This window comes from Muscardinus avellanarius (assembly GCF_963383645.1).
Source record: "Muscardinus avellanarius genome assembly, chromosome: 6".
Classification (NCBI taxonomy): Eukaryota; Metazoa; Chordata; class Mammalia; order Rodentia; family Gliridae; genus Muscardinus; species Muscardinus avellanarius.
In genome coordinates, this window is record NC_137791.1 from 104,126,666 (window position 1) to 104,141,572 (window position 14,907).

Here is a 14,907-nt window from a genome sequence, read left to right on the forward strand (position 1 = left end):
AAGCCCCAGTCTTAAATATTCCTATACCTATAACCTTCACTGTGAATCTTCCCCAATCTATTCCAACAAAACAGGAACATAAATAAGTAAACACTAAAAAGCTATTCTTTTAATATACTACATCCTTTAGAATAAGAAATGATACACAAGTAAAAAGTGTTATTGTATTCTTTAAAAAGGCTGGGTTTCTAATATTTACATTTTTAGGTCAAAGGGGAAACCAGGGGCATCTTAATCTTTAAAAAATTCTCTTAATTTGCAAGTTTAAAGAAAGTAATCCAAGCTACTAGTCTAACGTGAAAGCATTTTTAAAATCATGTCATCATTTTCTATCTTTATTTAAAAAACTCAAATTTATTGACTCTTAGTCACTGAGAACTCATATTTAAAAACCAAATTTCTACTCAATGTAAGAATCTCTTCTACAAAAGACTGTAACCAAACAGTATCTGATAATCTTATGCTTCAGATTCCATGATAGAAATGTGTGTGTGTGTGTGTGTGTGTGTGTGTGTGTGTGTGTGTGTGTGTGTGTGTTTTACGGGGAATGAGTCCAGGGGTGCTTTACCACTGAGCTGCATCCCCTCTATTTTTTATGTTAAGACAGGCTGGCATCAAACTTGAGATTCTCCTGCCTCAGACACCAAGTAGCTGGGATTACAGGAGTATGCTACTGCATCCAGCTGTTGGAGGCTCTTAAAACATAACAACCGGCTTTAAAATACTATATTTCCTCATAACCATTATTATCACTGTCTAATAGTATCATTGTCGAGATTAGTTTCAGAACTCTCAAAGATATAAAAGACCTTGGATGCCAGGCGTGGTGGTGCACACTTGTAATCCCCGCACTTGGGAGGCAGAGACAGGAGGATCGCGCAGGTTCAAAGCCAGCCGCGCTGGCTTAAGAGACCCTGTTTCCAAAAATAAAATAGGTCTTGGGAGTGTAGCCCGGAAGTAGAAGGGCTTCCAGGAACCCCAGTACCACCACCATAAAAAGAAAAAGAAAAAGAAAAAAAGACCTTGGATGCACAAGTCCCTTATATAAAAGTGTTGTAATAGCCAGGCATAGTGGCATACGCTTGTAATCCCCACACTTGGGAGGCTGAGACAGGAGGATCGCACAGTTTCGAAGCCAGCCTCAGCTACGTAGTGAGGCTCTCAGCAACTTAGTGTGACCCTGTTTCCAAATAAAATATAAAATAGGTCTGGGAGTATGGCCCAGAGGTAGAAAAGCCTCTGGGTTCCACCCCCAGTACCGCCAAAATATAAATAAATAAAAGTGTAATATTTGCAAATAACCTGTAAAATATGCTCACATTTTTGCTCACATTTTTTTTTTTTTTTTTTTTTTGGTGGTACTGGGGTTCCTGGAAGCCCTCCTTCCTCCGGGTTACACTCCCAGACCTATTTTATATTTTTGAAACAGGGTCTCTTACGCCAGCACGGCTGGCTTCGAACCTGCGCGATCCTCCTGTCTCCGCCTCCCAAGCGCGGGGATTACAAGCGTGCGCCACCACGCCCAGCGTGCTCACATATTTTAAATCATCTCTATATTATTTGTCATGCCTAATACAATGTAAATGCCAATTATACAGTTGTTAAACTGTATTGTTTAGGAAATACATGCTCAGTACAGACAAAATATTTTTCTGAAAAAAGTTATTTTGAGGGTCTGGGGAGGAAACCCAGGGGCATTTGACCTCTGATCTACACCCCTTGCCCTATTTTTTATTCTTTATTTTGAAACAGGGTCTCACTAAGTTGCGGGGGTCCTCACTAAGTAGCTGAGGCTGTTCATGCACTGCAATCCTCTGGTCTCAACCTCCCGAATGCTGGGATTACAAGCGTGCGCCACCAAGCCTGCTTTTTTCTGAGTATTTTTGACCCATGGTTAAATTTGAATCAAACATGCAAAACCCACAGATGTAGAACCACAGATAAAGGGACTAACTGTACTAAAATCCTAAAAAGTAAGACAGTTTTCATTTTGTACCACAAGCCAACTATAGAAATCACTAAGTTTTTAAATAGATCAACTGTCGGACTAGAGTCTAGAACAAATTACAATTATTAAGGAAAAAGCTTGTATCCTTACCTGGTTACAAGTATCGGATAATGAGTGTATAGCTTCTGAGAACATACTTGCTGAACCCGTATAAATCCAAGCAAGAAATTTAAAGAAGCAATTTAAACCATTGCTAGGAGAGAAAAAATTATGCATAGATTTGAATTAAAAATTTCCACCAAAAGTTTATTTGACTTATACACCTCTATACTAGATCCTGCTAAAAATGAATTAAAAAGAAATTGTTACTATTTAGGTAACAAGAGTACAAATTTGAAAAATATAGATTATAGTACCATTAAGTACTCATGTGAAGAGGCATTCTAGGTGTAAGCAAAGTACTCAAGAGTATTTTGGAAACAGGTGAGAAAGGATGTTCCATATTTGGATAACATAAAATTTTAAATAGAAATTCAGTGTTTTAGGAGGTAAAGGAGGATCTGCACTTGATGCTGTCCAGTAGGCCAGTGTCAAAGGAGAGGCTTTGGTGAGGGTCTGTTTACTTAAGTAGGCAGATATCAGAAGTGAGGACAAACTTAGAGCAAGCAGTCTTGGGATGAAACTAGAAGATCCTGATACGAAAATACACATAGTTAGTTCAGGAAAAGCTGGCTGTTTCACTCCTGCAGCAGTGACAAGCATGATTCTTCTCCAGCTAATCACTAGGCTAATCACTTAATCACTTAACACATTATATTACAACTCTATTATGTTACATTACAACTCTGTTATACAAATATTTACAGCCCTATTTTATAAAAAAAGAAACTATGGATTTCCTTCCAGTTACTCTTTTCCCTTTTCTCCACTTCAGAAAACTTCTTGGAAAAAGTCTCATCTATTCCTGCGGTCGCAATTTCCCTCACTTTGTACTAAGTGTTCAATCCACTAAACAATGTCTCCTGCCTTCGACACCCCATTAAGGTGTTCTTGTCAACATGACCAACTATTCTGTGCTATTAAATTCCTGGAAACATTTTAACCCAGGACATCTCCTTAACCTATCAGAAGCATTTGTCACCGTTTTCTTAACGCCATCTACCTTGGCTTTGATTACACTGCTGGCTCTCTTCCTGCCGGCTCCTTACTGCTCCTCCGTCTCCTGTGCACGATCTTTTTCCTTTTACCCACTTCTTGAATGTTAGCATTCTTCAAGGTTTTTTCCTGAAGGCTTTTTCTTCCTCACACTGTATATATACTATCCCTTGTTTGGTCTTAAGTATTCCTATGGCTTTATTGATCATCTGTACACTAATAATTCTTTAACTCTAAACACCTAACCTAGATCTCCCTCCCAAGCTTCAGACCAGTATATGGTAATAACACTTAGTAAACATATATTATGCACCAGGCACTGTGTTATCTGTATTACACATATTCCTCCAAAGAGGAGAGCTAAAACTAGTATCCTTATTTTACTGACAAAAAAATTTAATCCTGTTGGCTACCCCACTCTGAGTGGCCTACAGGCAACCTCATACTAAAAACTTTCCTCTGCTCCTACTCTGCCCCTCCTTCCAGAGTTTCTCTCAGGAATAGGGCAATATTTATGCAACTGGATAGCTGGGTACCATCCTTGACCATGACTTCTAAATAATTCTTGAGCAGGGCATGGTGGTGCACGCTCTTGGGAGGCTGAGACAGGAGGATTGCACAGGTTCAAAGCCAGCCTCAGTTACTTAGTGAGGCTCTCAGCAACTAAGTTAGACCCTGTTTCAAAATAAAAAATATGGCAGGGTGCATAGCTCGGAGGTAGAATGCCCCTGGGTTCCATCCCTGGACCCACAATACATACATACATAAATAAATAAACAAATAAATAAATAAATAAATAAATACTTCTTGAATGTGTCCTTGCTTCTCTACCTGCAGCAACCACTATTCCTTTGAGAGCTTTCTACCTGAGCTACACCCCCAGCCCTATTTTTTATTCTTTATTTTGAAACAGGGTCTGAGTTGCAAAGGGCCTAAGTAGCTGAGGCCGGCTGCAAACCCGGATCCTCTTGTCTCAGCCTCCCAAATGTTGGGATTACAAGTGTGGACCACCACGCCTGGCCCAACCACTATTCTAAGTGAGACATCATTATCCCTTGGCTGTTATTTTAAATGTCTTTCTCTACTTTAGTGCCCCTCCAACCCAAGATACCTTCCCAAATATCTTTAAATTTTGAGGCTCTAGCACAATATCTCATACATATTTTTAAAATGAATTATAGAATTAATGCTTTTATACAGCCTAAGTAGATTGATCAGCAAAACAGATAAAATGTAAACAAAATAGTAAGACTCAAGACAGAAAAAAGGGAAGCAAAAATAATTCTTCCAAGGTAAGTGGGGGGAAAAGGCTGGTTTACTCTAAAAATAACCTTGGCCAATGTATCTATTTAAAAAAATCCCATCAACTCCAACAAAAATAAGAGGGGATCTCTAGGTAGGAACTTGGATCTTAAGCACAGCAGACATACAGAGAGCACAGCATGAGTGTCTATGTGGAAGCACACTCTTCCTCCACTGCTTTACTAACAATAACAGACTTGTTCAACTTTCTCTTAAAACAATAAAAGCCTTAGCTCTGTAGCTAGCTACCAATAATACATTTATATATTCAAAGATATACACATTAAAAAGAATATATTTACATTTTAAAAAGCTTATTTCTCAGTACTTACATGCAAATGGCAACCATCACCACTTTTCCTGGTCCCTTAAGAAACACTGATGCTGTTCTGGATCGTGGCTATAAAAAACAAAAGCAAAAAACCTTCAACATCTCCCAGAGAAGCACAACAAACTGGTGACTCTGACACGCCAGAAAACGTCTCTCTATTAAAACCTCTGAACAACTAGGTCTACTTATTTAATCCCCCCCACCCACCCCCCGGTACTGGGGATGAAACCCAGGGGCATTCTACCTTCAAGCTACACCCCGCCCTATTTTTTATTCTTTATTTTGAAACAGGGTCTCACTAAGTTGCAAAGGGCCTCACTAAGTAGCCGAGGCCCTGTTCGCTGTCTGCAAACCTGTGATCCTCCAGCCTCAGCCTCCCAAGTACTGGGATTACAAGCGTGTGCTACCATGCCTGGCTTATTTGTCTCCAGAATTTTCTCTTCAAAAGTGGACAGATGGAAATTGAAATATGTATGGAAAAGTACCTTTTATGTTTCATTGTAATTCATGTCCTGCCTACTTCCAGAAAGGATCTGAGAAGGTTACATAGGCTTTTATCGTTTTAAGAGAAAGTTGAACAAGTCTATTAATACTTGTAATTAATATTAAACTAGTAATAAAGCAATACAAATATATTGAAGTGAAATCCATATACTCTAAAGATTCTTCTTTCTTTGGGCAAATTCTTAACTTAAAAAACAAAGAGCCAACCGGGCGTGGTGGCTCAAGCTTGTAATCCCTGCGCTTGGGAGGTGGAGACAGGAGGATCGCGCAGGTTCGAAAGCCAGCTTTGCTTGCTTAAGGGACCCTGTTTCCAAATAAAATATAAAATAGGTCTGGGAGTGTAGCCCATAGGTAGAAGGGTTAAAGGTTCCATCCCCAGTCCACCAAAAAAAAAAAAAAAAAAAAAAAAAAACTAACACCAATGAGTTTGCTGCTTTTAGTTTTACTCCCTCACTGTTGTTTCAAGACAAAAGAATTCAAGTGAAAACAAGTGTATTTAATTCCAGGACAGCCAAAAGAAGGGGAACAAAACAAGCAGAGAAAAATCTAGGGGAAATATTTTCTTGAGCTGAATTTTCTTTTGCTATTCCTTAAATATGTTATGTTTTTCTTATACTTTTTCCTCTTCCTGGAATGCTGTCAGCCATCTAAGTTTCACCCAGGAAGATGAAGGAAGATCCCACAGGTTCAAAGCCAGCCTCAGCTACTTAGTGAGAGGCTTTCCAACTTAGCGATACCCTGTTTCCAAATAAAATATAAAATAGGTCTGGAAGTGTAGCTCAGAGGTAGAAAGCCTCTGGGTTTCATTCCCAGTACCATACACACACACACACACACACACACACACACACACACACACACGAAAAATTGTATTCAGAGGACAATGTAAAATTAGATTATCAGAGCGTTAGTTACTGCTCTGATGACAGAATGCTTTTGGCAGACCCAGGACACTGTGACTTCACATATCTCATTCCTGGAGATCTTGTGAGACAAAAAAAGAATATAATGGAAAAAGAAGCGTCTAGGTCAGAAATAAAAAGTGTGAAGAAGACATTTAAATTCTAGCAAGCTGAGCTAACCTGGTATATTTTAGAAAGGAAACTCAAACACCTTTGGTGGGAGATCAAGCATTCCTAAAAGGAACAGGGGAATAGTAATGGCAAAAATAATACTAGTTTTATTGAATTACCACACACAAAGTGGGGAGGATAACAGAAATTCTATTCAAAATCTGGAGTAGGACTCTAGTGACAGCTTTCAGAAGTCAACAGCTTCTACTGAAAAATCTGGAGGGGATGACCATCCACATGAAACAGATATAAGGGCTCAGAGTCACTTCCCAGGAGGCAGGGGTCTGGCTCAAGTTATGCACAGGAAGGAGTGGTGGTATTCTTGTAGCACAAGAATGCCAATGCTGGCTCCCAAGGCACTTGAAGGCTCTATCACTAAAAATAAAAACCTGAGCTTCAGTATAGCGCTAGAGTACCAGAAAGAGGGTTCAAAGGGAAAAGGGGAGTTAAGAGGTCTTGAATTTAATGACTGAGAAAGAAAAGCAAATCAAGTAAGATTTAACTAGAGCTGCCATCAATGCCAAATTGTAAACTTTGCAAAAAGGGAGCAGTGTCTCAAATGCAACCCTGAGACAGGGCAATTTGGACAGGCAACCTTTCCCCCAGATCTGGCGTTAACTTCTTGATGGAAGATTTCCTTCCAGCCAAGTTTAAATGGAAACAATTCTGGAAGCTTGGTCATCTTGGAGGTGCTGTGACACTGGTAAGAGCCATTCAAGAGTACTGGTGAAAGCTCAGATGGACTGGGTTCAGGAGAGAGGAAGAGGGACAATTCAGGCAAACTCTGTACATCTGTGCCAATATCCCCTCTAATAGGAAGGAAAGCTTAGTATTTTGGCATAGGTGCAGATAAGTCAGCAAATTTAAAAATAAGCAACCTTTATCAAATTATAAAAAATATAGAACTTTTATCAAATTACAGATATTCTTTGACATATGATAGAGTTAAGTCCTGATAAATCCAATGCAAATTTAAAATATTCTAAGTCAAAATGAATGACTGAATTAACTAATTTATTATTATTATTATTATTAGCAGTACTGGGATACAACCCAGGGGCATTCTATCTCTGAGCTACACCCCCAGACCTATTTTATTCTTTTATTTGGAAACAAGGTCTCACTAAGTTGCCAAGGCTGGTTTTGAACCTGCAATCCTGTCTCAGCCTCCCAAGTACTAGGAATACAAGTGTGTGCCACCATGCCCACCAAAATGAAGTTAATATATCTAATCTACTCAATATTACTGCCTATCCTAGCCTACCTTAAGCTATCCTAGCCTACCTTAAGTGTATTCAGACCACCAACATTAACTTACAATTGGACAACATTATCTAACATAAAAACTATTTTGCAGTGAAGTTTAGATATCTCATAAAAATTTCTTTCCCTTTAATTTTTCTAAGGTACTGAGAATTGAACCCAGGGGCTACCAATGAATCACAGCCCCAGACTTTTGTTTATCAAACCTATTATCTTTCTGTCTCAGTCTCCCAAGTACTGGGAATACAGGTATATGCCACCACACTGGGGCAGTATCTCACTTAATTTATTGAATACTGTACTGCAAGCAAAAAGCAGAATGTCACTGGTTATGCTTCTGCACCATCGTAAAGTCAGCAAATTGTAAATCGAACCATTTTATGTCAAGAACCAGTTATTTTTCTCAATAAAGTAAGAAGCACAGTTAACAGCTGAGGAGTGAAGTGAAGCTATACAAAGTTTGGGAAGAGAGAAAAAGGGACCACAACAGCTATTGTATATAGTGGGACAGTGAATGTACAATGGAAGTCAAATAATATTGAGTGTCCTTTGATTTGTGCACGGCCAAATAGCAAAGAGAGAACAATCGGACTGGCTGTGTATTTTGCCCAGGGCTGAGTTTCTTGGGCAAAAGCAGAAAGTTGGCAGTCTCAATGTTTAGCCAGAACTGAACACAAGGAGAGAGGATAAAAGAAATTAAAGAAGCATATGAGAGATGTAAATATTGCTAATACTTAATGAAGTTCTCTTCTGTCTATATCTAAATACTTAGCCTATGCTCCAACTAATTTTTCTTTAATTTGAAGATCAGACAGAAATGAAGACAGTAATTTAAAAAATCACCATGTGCTCAAGAAAATCTTGGATTAAAATTATAGACGTGTTAAAATTTCAAAATAGACTGGTATTAGGATTTTGTTGTGTAACATATATTATTGGAAAGATATTCTTACCTTGGTGTTTCCCAAGAAGTCTCTATATTCTCTTAATGTTTTTTGATTTCTAAATAGTCCTACAAAAATTAGAAAATAAATTTAGGTCATCCATATTCTTACTGTTCAGTTCAGATGGACACAGCTATGCTTTTTAAGACTATGTTAAAAGTGTTCTACTAGCTATCAACAAAAATATCAAGTTATTATAAGAAATATAGATATATAGCCTGATAAAAATTGGGCAAAGGACTTTAGCAGACATTTCTAAAAAAAAAAAAATCTTACAAATAGCAAACAAGCATGAAAGATATCCAATATCACTAATCATCAGAGAAATTCAAATGAAAACCACAATGAGATATTACATATCCATTAGGATGAAAACTATTTTAATAAGCCCAGAAAATAACAAATACTGGTAAGGAAGTGGAGAAATGGTAACCTTTAGGACACTGTTGGTGGGTATGTAAGATAGTATAACTATTCTGGAAAACAATATGGAAGTTCCTAAGAGAGTTAAAAATAGAATTATCATATAATCCAGCAGGCCTACCTCTGGGGATATATACAAAATGCTAGTAAGCAGAAACTTGAGGAACTGTTTACACACTCATATTCATTTATTTTTCATTTCTGTGGCACTGGAGATTGAATGAATCCAGGGGCCTTGTACCTCCAAGCCATACCCCCAGCCCTGTTTTATTTTTATATGGAAACAGGGCTCACTAGGTTTATGAGAGTCTCACTACTTGCTGAGGCTGTCCTTGAACCTGTGATCCTCTTGTCTCAGCCTCCCAAGTACTGATATTACAAGCATGTACCACCATGCCTGGCTCACACGAACGTTCATAACAGTACACTATTCATAATTATCAAAGGGAGAAAGAATGAATAAAGGAAATGTGACATATACATACAATGGAATAGTATTTAGTGTTAAAAAGGAAAGAAATCGACTTCCGGGAAGATGGCGACCGAGAAAAGCGGGGCTTAAGAGTCCCGCTAACAACCAATCTCCATTACCACAAAAAGAGCGCCTTTCATAGCCAGAAAACACCATCACCAGAAAAACAAAAAAAACCACCAGGCTCCAGAGAGAAAGCGGACTGAGAACAGAGCTCAGGGCCACAGAGGAGACACACGCGCCTGAGGACGCGGCAGCAGCGCCATACTGCCGGCGGCAGCGGCGAACTCAACGGACGGCTACAGCAAGCCAGGTGAGCCGCTGCGGAACAGCCAGGCGGGATCTTTCGGCGCAGACAGCATTTAAAGCTCCCAGTGGCTGAGCTCAGCACACGCTACAGGGATTCAGAGTGGAAATCAAAACCAGAGAAGAAAAAATACGCCAGCCTCATGGCCGAGGGCGTGGCAGAGGCACCATATTGCCACCGGCAGCGGCAGCAACAGTGAATTCACCGAATCCAGTACAGCTACATCTGCGTACTCAAGAACAGTGAGTCAAATTGCGGGCCACAGAGGAGAAATCGCAGTATTGGGCCTCCTGGGACTTGACCCAGTGAGGGAGTGGTGGTGGCAGAGATATCACACCATAGGAGAACGTGCAACCTGGCACCCCCCATAGTTTAAAGCAGCCTCTATCGACTCCCTGGGTCGGAGACTCTGTGATACAACCCAGTAAAGGAGTAGTGGGGTCTGAGATAATACAGACTCGAGATCCAGAGCACCTTAAGTGAAGCCATAGTGACCCAAGGGAAGAACCCAGAGAAGGCACAAACCTCCGAAATCATGGGAAAGAGGAATAACACTGGAGTAATGAATGTGCACAACCCCACAACATCAGAACCTGATAAAACAGAAAATCAGAGATTTCTAGAAGATCAAATCAGGAAAATAACTGTAGAAATAATAGAGGTGCTTCGAAAAGAACTCAGAGAGAGCCAAAAAGAGATAAAGGATGCAATTAATGAAGTAAAGGCCTCAATTCAAAGCACAAACAACCGATTAGACCAAATGGAGAACAGAATCTCACTCTTAGAAGATGAGCAATCCAAAAATGAACGCATAGTTTCTAATCTAGAAAAAAATATCCAACAGCAGGAATCTGACATTGAAGAAATATGGGCCCATCTTAAGAGAGCTAACCTAAGAATAATTGGAATAGAGGAGGGAAAAGAAAGTGATACCAAAGGGATCAACAATCTCTTCAAGGAAGTAATAGCAGAAAATTTTCCAAATATAGAGCAAGAGGTTGATACACAGATCCAGGAAACTTATAGAACTCCCTTTAGACAGGATCGGAGAAGAGGATCCCCACGCCATATAATTGTCAAAATGACCAATGTGGAAGCCAAGCAGAGAATCTTAAAGGCAACAAAAACAAAGGGCCAACTGACATTCAGAGGCAAACCAATTAGAATCACTCCAGACTTCCCAAACCAAGTCATGAGAGCCAGAGGGCTTGGAGTAACATATTCCAAACTCTGAAAGAAAACAACTTCCAGCCAAAAATTTCCTATCCAGCAAAACTTTCTATCAAATTAGATGGAGAAATAAGAAGCTTCCATGACAAACAGAAACTGAAGGAATTTATGTCTTCAAAACCAGCGCTAGAGAAAATACTCAAAGAGATTAACTACAAAGAAGAAATAGGTAACACTCACCAGAACCAGAGAAACAAGAGTTTCCATCCAACAGACAACTAAGATTGGTTATCTGTGGAGATTCATTATTTATGTTAGTCTTTTACCTATCTCTAAGTTGTATTGTTTGCCTTTATTGTTGTTAATTTTTAGGATTTCTAGTTGGAATATTAATATACCTTCAGATATAGCATTTGGAAATATTTTATCCAATTCTATTAGTAACTTTTAACTCTGTTTACATTGTCTTTGGATATACAATATTTTCTTTTATTTTTTAGGGAGTTTGTATATTCTTCTGTTGCCTGTGCCATTGAAATCATATCTGAGAAATCACTGCCAATTTCAATGTTGTGAGGTTTTATGACCCAGATTTTCTCCTAAAAGTTTATAGTCTTAAGATTTATATTTAGGTCTTTTATCTATTTTGAGTTAATACTTGTATATGGGATTAGGTAAAGGTCCAATTTTATTCTTTTCCATGTAATTATTATTTTTCAACAATATTTAGTTAAAAGAGTATTATTTCCACCACCAAATGTTCGTGGAAACCTTGTCAAAAATAACTTGACAATATAGGGAAGAATTTAGCTCTAGGCTTGTATTTAACTCCAATGGTCTATATATCTGCCTTTAGAACAGTACTACACTGTTTCAATTATTGTAGCTTTATATGGTTTGAAATCAGAAAATATATATCTGCTAGCTTTGTTCTTTTTCAAGATCGTTTTGGGTATCTAGAATTCATATTCCATATTAGGATAGATTTTTTTCTGAAAAATAAATATATAAATATAGGATAGTTTCACCTAAAAAAACAGAAAAAAATATGCTCTAGTAAGAAAGAAAGCAAAAAGAAATATTGAAATGCTATCTTTAAATCATCAAACACTTGGTATCAGACAAATGAAACTGTTATGTGAGATTATCATTTTTAATTTTGGATAGATTGCTATAATACTAGATGTCAACCACTAAGCCAAGCATGGGAAGGAGGGATGGGGAGAGAATGGGGTGGGGATCGGGTGGGGGCTGACTGGGCGATGTGTGCATGTATGTCTACAAAAGTTTGTATCCCACTATGATGTATGAATACAGTGCACCAATAAAATAAAATTTAAAAAAAAAAAGAAAGAAATCTCACACGCTATAATATGAACCATAAGGAAAATAAAATAAAAGTGAGGCTGGGCATGAGGCACACGCTTGTAATTCCCATGCTTGGGAGGCGGAGACAGGAGGATCGTGCAGGTTTGAAGCCAGCCTTGTGGCTTAAGAGACCCTGTTTCCATAGGTCTGTGAGTGTAGCCTAGAAGTAGAAGGGTTTCCAGGAACCCCAGTACCACCAAAAAAAGAAAAGAAAAAAAGAAAAAAGAAAAAAAAGAAAGAAGCCAGCCACAAAAGGACAAACATTGCATTCCACTTATGTCAAGTATCTAATAGTAGTCAAATATATAGAAACAGAAAGTAGAATGATTGTCATTTGAGCTTGGAGGAAGGAAAAGGAATAGTTAATTGTTTAATGGGTAGAGAGTTTAAGATCTGCAAGATGAAAAAGCTCTAGAAACATTTCACAACAATGTGAATATATTCAACACTTCTGAACCTATATTTTTAATATGGTTAAAATGATAAATTTTATGTATGTGAATGTGTGTATGTATAGGGTTTTTTTTTGTGTGTGTGTGGTGGTACTAGGGATGGAAACCAGGGATATTCTATCTCTTAACTATACCCCCAGCCCTTCTTAATTTTCATTTTGAAACAGGGTAGGTCTCACTAAGTTGCTGAAAGTCTAAGTTGCTGAGGCTGGTCTTGAACCAGTATGCCTCTGTTGTAACCTTGCAAGTACTGGGATTATAAGCATGCACCACCACACCCAGCATGGTAACTTTGAAACACAGAAATTTGACTATATAATTATTAGTGGGACACATAATAAAAATTTTTAAATGCAAAATAAACTTAAACCACCGAGAAATAATAGTTATTTTGAAAATTATAATGTTGCCTGTGTATATACACATTATAGAAAAAACAAAAAGCCAAGTATATAATTTTAACTATGCTAATAAAAGATGTGTGCATGTATGTCACCATCACTATGAACTACATTATGATGTAAGACTAATGCATAAATAAAGGTATAAAAAAAGCTGGGCGTGGTGGCGCACGCTTGTAATCCCTGCACTTGGGAGGAAGAGACAGGAGGATCATGCAGGTTCGAAGCCAGCCGTGCTGTTTCCAGATAAAAAGTATAAAATAGGTCTGGGAGTGTAGCCTGGAGGTAGAGGTAGAAGGACTTCCAAGAACCCTGGTACCCCCCACCCCCCACACACACACAAAAAAAAAGATAATTATTTTTGTGTGTGTGTGGTGCTGGGGATAGAACCCAGGAGCATTCTCCTTCTGAGCTATACCCCCAGCCCTATTTTTAAATCTTTACTTTGAAACAGGGTGTCACTGAGTTGCAGAGGGCTTCACTAAGTAGCTGAGGCTGTCCGTGAACTTGTGATCCTCCTGTCTCAGCCTCCCAAATGCTGGGATTTCAAATGTACACCACCACGCCCAGCAACAACAACAACAAAAATGGTTTTAAAAGTGTTCCTTATCATCAAAAATGATTACAGATGTTCACATGTTAGTGGTGATCTGAGAATTTACCTATTTCATATTTGAAAATTTTCTGATATGTACTGACAAATACTGATACCAATTCACGAGCACAAGATTTATCTATTTTTTAACCAACCATCACCAGCTTCCCAACTACCAAAATATTATGCTTCCAAATCTCTTGATGTGATTCTGCATGGAGTAACTGAAGTGCCCTACATGTGCCAATCATGACAGAAGCCCTCTTTGAGCATATGCTTTCAAATGAGCATATTCATTGCTTTGAAAGCATTTATAGAATTTTATTAAATTATTTTTACATTTGCTAATTAACATGTAATTATGTAGCAGATTAATGACTTCTAATTAAAGGCTAGGTGGAAACACGTCAAATGTACACTCCAATACATTCTGAAATATTTAAATCTTCTCTGCAAAAAGAACTAAAGAATACTTCTGGAACTACAGGTTGAGTTTAGAAAATTTAACTGCTGATTTCTTCCAATTAACTTTTCTTTTTCTTTTTTTTCTTTTGTGTGTGTGTGGTACTGCAGATAGAACCCCAGGGGCATTCTACCTCTGAGCTACACCACCAGCCCTATTTTATTTTTTATTCTCTATTTTGAAACAGGGTCTCACTGAGTTGCAAAGGGCTTCACTCAATAGCTGAGACTGTCTGCGAACCTAGATCCTCCTGTCTCAGCCTCCCGAATGCTGGGATTACAAATGTGCACCACCAATTCACTTTTAACAGTATAGGAAGCAAATAGAGCAAATTAACATTACTTGTGATTCAAACAATGAATCTTTTGTGAAATTACTTTCTTACTAAGAAATTTCATATTTAAGCATTAACAGCTATATATTTAAAATCTGAGCCCAACAAATTCGAGTTAATCTGCTAAACCATTAATTGTGTGTACCACAGGTAAGTCAGAATGATAAGCTTCCGTCTCTCACAAAGAATTAACAGAATATTGACAATGGCTCAAGAACGAATGACGTTTGCTATTGATTCTGCTAGTTCAATAACAAATGACGGATTTAGGCATTTCCTACGAAGTACCTACTGATAAATGTATTTTACACAAAGAATCCAATGGTAGGCTTTAATGTCCTTACATTTTCACAAGCTGTGTAAATTTGCCCAACTAAGGCTTTTCCTGTTTCACACTTATTT

At 38.2% G+C, this 14,907-nt stretch overlaps 1 protein-coding gene across 1 annotated transcript in view; it reads right to left on the reverse strand.

The window, feature by feature from the left end:
- Positions 1-14,907, reverse strand: part of SLC30A9 (solute carrier family 30 member 9) — a gene marked incomplete at both ends in the record, with an annotated part of 71,754 nt that overhangs the window by 29,821 nt on the left and 27,026 nt on the right. Inside the window, 3 exons of the mRNA XM_080698036.1 lie at positions 2,099-2,201; positions 4,738-4,805; positions 8,530-8,588. Coding sequence (XP_080554162.1) covers positions 2,099-2,201; positions 4,738-4,805; positions 8,530-8,588 — 230 coding nt within the window. The remainder of the gene's footprint in view (positions 1-2,098; positions 2,202-4,737; positions 4,806-8,529; positions 8,589-14,907) is intronic.